Source organism: Pseudophryne corroboree, chromosome 3 (genome assembly GCF_028390025.1).
Source record: "Pseudophryne corroboree isolate aPseCor3 chromosome 3, aPseCor3.hap2, whole genome shotgun sequence".
In the NCBI taxonomy this organism is placed as follows: Eukaryota; Metazoa; Chordata; class Amphibia; order Anura; family Myobatrachidae; genus Pseudophryne; species Pseudophryne corroboree.
In genome coordinates this window covers 387,352,151-387,358,150 of record NC_086446.1, presented here as the reverse complement: position 1 = coordinate 387,358,150, position 6,000 = coordinate 387,352,151, and the positions used below count along the sequence as shown (strand labels likewise).

Genomic DNA, 6,000 nt, shown 5'->3' with positions numbered 1-6,000 from the left:
CTGTTCACGTTTTCCATGTCACCCGGCAGCTGCACTGTGTATCACCAACTGTCACATTTTACAAATCTACAGGTGACCTGCAAAACATGAACCGTGTGGGGTCCTGAGGACCGAGTTTGAGAACCTGTGATGTATAGTATACGTACTACTTTCCCTTATTAGCGACAATACGGGTGGTACTCACTATCCCGGCGATCAGCATACCGGCGCCGGGATACCGACAACTATTCTCCCTCTTGGGGTGTCCAAGTCACCCCTGGAGGGAGAATAAATAGCGTGGCAAGTCCACAAGGGGCTCTTTTGCGCTAGCCCCGCTGCCGGCATTCCGGCCATCGGGATCCCGAACAGCAGGGCAAGTGTAGTAGACCCCCCCAACAATACTGTACAACCTACCCTGGTGTACTGCTGCGTCCGCCAGAATCCACCTACAGCGCCCCCTGCCTGTCTCCCTGTCCGCACTCTCTCGTCTGTGAGTGGCGGTGAGCTTCTCCAGTCTGAGTCGTGTCAGGCTGCTTCCTGTTTGCGTTCCAGGCCTCTGAGTGCGCCGAGGTGCAGCGTGAGTGGCTGCGGCGTGGCGGGAGTGTGAGCTGTGCTTGGAGACCGGCTGCGCTCCCGGGCCTGGCTGTCACCGAGCATCGGGGCGATGAGTAAATCCAAGGACGCTGCGGGTGAGTTATATCTCGGTGTTGCTGCCGCCCCGCTTCTGGGAAACGCTGTGCCGGTGCAGCGACGCTTCTTCGTGGCCCTCGTCCCGGTAATAGGCTCACGCTGCACATTTCTGTGTCATTTATTATCGTCATGGGGAAATTAAAACCGGGCTCCTGGAGGTGACGTCAGGGAGCTGGAGTAACCGGGGTAACAGGCCGGCGTGCACGAGGCTCTCTGTTTTCTTTTATTAAAGTCTTCTCTTGTCTACAGCCAGCGGTGTTATACTCACTTACCTAACCGACCAAAACAGGCCGTACAGCGCACAGGACGTGTTCAGCAACCTGCAGCGGGAGCATGGCCTGGGGAAAACTGTGAGTGAAGTGCTACTACTGCACGTGGTGCTTGTTATGCTCTATCTATCATCTATCTATCTATCTATCTATCTATCTATCTATCCATCTATCTATCTATCTATCCCTGAACAAGCCACTTCCCTATGCAGTGCCTCCCTTACTTAACTCTTGACACTTTTACTCTGGTGCATACTGTTCATCTTCCGAGATCAACACCTCAACCCTGGCATTCCAAATTCATCAGACAGCTGCAAAACTGTTCATGTACGGTACTGCCTAACGACAGTGGAGGAAATCGCACTGTAAAGGGGGGTACACACATAGAGATGTGTGCTTAAATTCTAAGCAATCTTGCTTAGAAATGAAGCACACATCCCTCCGTGTGTATAGCCCATAGTGATAGCGATGCGCAGCCCCTCGTGTCGCTATTGCTGACTCTAGATTGGCCTAGTCAGATCGCTCACTTCATCGCTGGGTGAAGTAAGCATTTTCCCCCCCCTCGCTCAGCACACAACGCTCGCACTGTGTGCTGAGCGTCCTGAGAGGTGCACTGAGCGATCTGTGCTCAGCACACATCTCTGGGAGAAATCGGTCCGTGTGTGCCCCCTTAAGGCAGACTTCCTGCATTTCAAATTTATGCTCTCATCCTTTAGTGCTGCCCTTTCCTTCTTTAAACATTTGTACTTCAATAACCTCATCTCCTCCTAGTCTTCAAATCCCTTGACGCAGTGGTTCCCAAACGTTTTTGAATCACAGCACCCTAGAGTATCAGATTTTATTTTCTCTTACGTCCTAGAGTAGGGCTGGCCAAACCCGTCCTCGAGATCTTCCAACAGTTCATATTTTCTAGGCCTCCTGGAGACCTGTAGAATGGTCAGTTAGGAATGAATGCAGCACATCTTAATTAGAAATGACTACACCTGTGCACCAGCTAGGTGGTCTGGAAAATGTGAACTGTTGGTAGATCTCGAGGACTGGTTTGGCCAGCCCTGTCCTAGAGGATGCTGGGGACTCCATAAGGACCATGGGGTATAGACGGGCTCCGCAGGCGGCAGAAGACTTCAGATCTTCACTGAGGTAACGCGCAGCGCCATTGCTCCCACACAATCACACACAGCGGGCACTGTAAGGGTGCAGGGCGCAGGGGGGGCGCCCTGGGCAGCAATAAAAACCTCTAGGGACACTGGCAGATAAAGTAGATACTGCGGAGGCAGTATATTAATAAACCCCCGCCAGTATAAATAATTTGAGCGAGACCGAAGCCCGCCGGTGAGGGGACGGGGCTTGGTCCTCCAGCACTAACCAGCGCGATTTTCTCAACAGCACACTGCAGAGAAGCTGGCTCCCTGGACTCTCCCCTGCTGCAGTGAGTATATTTATATAAAAGCACTGTACTAACTGGGATTTTATTCCGTTGGGGCTGGGTGTGTGCTGGCATTCTCTCTCTCTCTCCAAAGGGCCTTATTGGACTATCTCCATATAGATATATCCCTGAGTGTGTGGGAGTGTCGGTACGTGTGTGTCGGCATGTCTGAAGCGGAAGGCTCATCTAAGGAGGAGGTGGAGCAGATGATTGTGGTGTCTCCGTTGGCAACGCCGACACCTGGTTGGTTAGATATGTGGAATGTTTTAAATGCAAATGTGGCTTTATTACATAAGAGATTTGACAAAGCAGAGTCCAGGGATAACAGGGAGTCAATCAATGGCTTTGACTGTGTCACAGGGCCCTTCAGAGTCTCAAAAACGTCCCCTGTCCCAAGTAGCAGACACTGATACCGACACGGATTCTGACTCCAGTGTCGACTACGATGATGCGAGGTTACACCCAAGGGTGGCCAAAAGTATTCATTATATGATTATTGCAATAAAAGATGTTTTACATATCACAGATGACCCCTCTGTCCCTGACAAGAGGGTATGCATGTTTAAGGAAAAGAAACCTGAGGTAACCTTTCCCGCATCTCATGAGCTGAACGCGTTATTTGAAAAAGCTTGGGAAACTCCAGACAAAAAACTGCAGATTCCCAAGAGGATTCTTATGGCGTATCCTTACCCTGCACAGGACAGGGTACGGTGGGAATCCTCGCCCAGGGTGGACAAGGCTTTAACGCGCTTGTCCAAGAAGGTGGCGCTACCGTCTCCAGACACGGCGGCCCTCAAGGATCCTGCTGATCGCAGACAGGAAACTACCTTAAAATCAATTTATTCACATACGGGTGCTTTGCTCAGACCGGCAATAGCATCGGCTTGGGTTTGTAGTGCGGTAGCTGCTTGGACAGATACCTTGTCAGCTGATATTGATACCCTAGATAGGGATACCATTTTATTGACCTTAGGTCACATTAATGACGCAGTCTTATATATGAGAGACGCTCAGAGAGACGTTGGGCTACTAGGTTCAAGAGCCAACGCCATGACGATTTCTGCTAGGCGAGCCCTATGGACCCGCCAATGGACGGGTGATGCAGACTCAGAGGCATATGGAAGTTTTGCCTTACAAGGGTGAGGTGTTATTTGGGGAAGGTCTCGCGGACCTGGTTTTCACAGCTTCCGCGGGTAAATCTACTTTTTTGCCTTATGTTCCCCCACAGCAAAAGAAAACACCACAATATCAGAGGTAGTCCTTTCGGTCGCATAAATCCGGAAGAGGTCGGGGCTCTTCCTTCCTCGCCAGAGGTAAGGGTAAAGGGAAAAGAATGCCTGCCACAGCTAGTTCCCAGGAGCAGAAGTCCTCCCCGGCTTCTACTAAATCCACTGCATGACACTGGGGCTCCACTGAGGGAGTCCGCGCCGGTGGGGGCACGTCTTCGACTCTTCAGCCACATCTGGGTTCAGTCAGACGTGGATCCTTGGGCAATGGAAATTGTATCCCAGGGCTACAAGCTGGAATTCGAAGAGGTGCCTCCGCGCCGATTTTTCAAATCGGCTTTACCAGCTTCTCCCCCAGAAAGGGAGATAGTTTTAGCTGCAATTCAAAAGCTGTGTCAACAGTAAATTATTGTCAAGGTTCCACTAGTTCAACAGGGGAAGGGGTACTATTCAACCCTGTTTGTGGTTCCGAAACCGGATGGCTCGGTCAGACCCATTCTAAATCTAAAATCCCTAAACCTGTACTTGCAAAAGTTCAAATTCAAGATGGAATTGCTCCGGGCAGTTATCTCCAGCCTGGAAGGGGGGGATTTTATGGTGTCACTGGACATAAAGGATGCATACCTTCATGTCCCCATATATCCCCCTCATCAGGCGTACGTGAGATTCGCTGTACAGGGCTGTCATTACCAGTTTCAGACGTTGCCGTTTGGGCTTTCCACGGCCCCGAGGATTTTCACCAAGGTAATGGCGGAAATGATTGTGCTCCTGCGCAGGCAGGGAGTCACAATTATCCCATACTTGGACGATCTCCTGATAAAAGCGAGATCGAGAGATCAGTTGCTGAAAAGCGTGTCGCTCTCCCTGAGAGTGCTCCAGCAGCATGGCTGGATTCTAAATCTACCAAAGTCACAGTTGGTTCCAACGACTCGGCTATCTTTCTTAGGCATGATTCTGGACACAGAACAAAAGAGGGTTTTTCTCCCGATGGAAAAAGCCCAGGAACTCCAGAACATGGTCAGAGACCTGTTAAAACTGAACAGAGTGTCAGTTCATCAATGCACTCGAGTAATGGGAAAAATGGTGGCGACCTACGAGTCGATCCCCTTCGGAAGGTTTCATGCGAGGACGTTTTAGTGGGACCTTCTGGACAAGTGGTCCGGGTCCCATCTTCAAATTCATCAGAAAATAAGCCTGTCCCGCAGGGCCAGGGTGTCTCTCCTGTGGTGGCTGCAGAGTGCTCACCTTCTAGAGGGTCGCAGGTTAGGCATTCAGGACTGGGTTCTGGTGACCACGGACGCGAGCCTCCGAGGATGGGGAGCAGTCACACAAGGAAGAAATTTTCAGGGACTATGGTCGAGCCAGGAGGCTTGTCTACACATCAACATTCTAGAATTAAGGGCCATATACAACGGCCCACGACAACGTCACAGCCGTGGCTCATGTAAACCGCCAAGGCGGGACAAGGAGCAGAGTGGCAATGGAGGAAGCCACCAGGATTCTTCGCTGGGCGGAAAATCACGTAAGCGCTCTGTCAGCAGTCTTCATTCCGGGAGTGGACAACTGGGAAGCAGATTTCCTCAGCAGACACAATCTCCATCCAGGAGAGTGGGGACTTCATCAAGAAGTTTTTGCAGAGATAACAAGTCTTTGGGGACTTCCTCAAATAGACATGATGGCGTCACGCCTCAACAAGAAGATTCTGAGGTATTGTGCCAGGTCAAGGGACCCCCAGGCAGTAGCGGTAGACGCCCTGGTGACACCGTGGGTGTTTCAGTCGGTCTATGTGTTCCCTTCTCTTCCTCTCATCTCAAAAATATTGAGAATCATAAGCCGAACAAGAGTTCGGACAGTACTCATTGTTCCAGATTGGCCTCGAAGGGCCTGGTATTCAGATCTTTAGGAGTTGCTCACAGAAGATCCATGGCCTCTTCCTCTCAGGGAGGACCTGTTGCTGCAGGGGCCCTGCGTTTTCCAAGACTTACCGCGGTTACATTTGATGGCATGGCGGTTGAACACCGAATCCTAGCTGGGAAAGGTATTCCGGAGGAAGTCATCCCTACTCTGATAAAGGCTAGGAAGGAGGTGACGGCAAAACATTATCACCGTATCTGGAGGAAGTATGTATCTTGGTGTGAAGCCAAGAATGCTCCTACGGAAGATTTCCACTTGGGCCGTTTTCTCCACTTTCTACAGACAGGAGTGGATATGGGCCTGAAGTTAGGGCCGAAATCTGTACCTTAATGGTGCCTATCTATATTCTTTCAGAAGGAATTGGCTTCTCTCCCAGAAGTCCAGACTTTTGTAAAGGGAGTGCTGCACATCCAGCCTCCTTTTGTGCCCCCAGTGGCACCTTGGGACCTTAACGTGGTGTTACAGTTCCTAAAATCTCACTGGTTTGAGCCTCTTC

General features: G+C 50.8%; 1 protein-coding gene across 5 annotated transcripts in view; it reads left to right on the top strand.

Moving 5' to 3' along the window:
• The first annotated feature begins 291 nt into the window (after positions 1 to 291).
• The window catches only part of PSMC3IP (PSMC3 interacting protein), a 101,838-nt gene continuing 96,129 nt past the window's right edge, over positions 292 to 6,000 (top strand). For 3 of the 5 annotated variants that reach the window (XM_063960029.1, XM_063960030.1, XM_063960028.1), the window contains exons 1-2: positions 293 to 668; positions 919 to 1,019. In XM_063960029.1, coding sequence (XP_063816099.1) covers positions 644 to 668; positions 919 to 1,019 — 126 coding nt within the window. In that variant the 5' untranslated portion in view covers positions 293 to 643. Of the gene's footprint in view, positions 669 to 918; positions 1,020 to 6,000 lie in introns of all 5 variants that reach the window. The other 2 variants (XM_063960027.1, XM_063960031.1) reach the window with 2 other exon arrangements.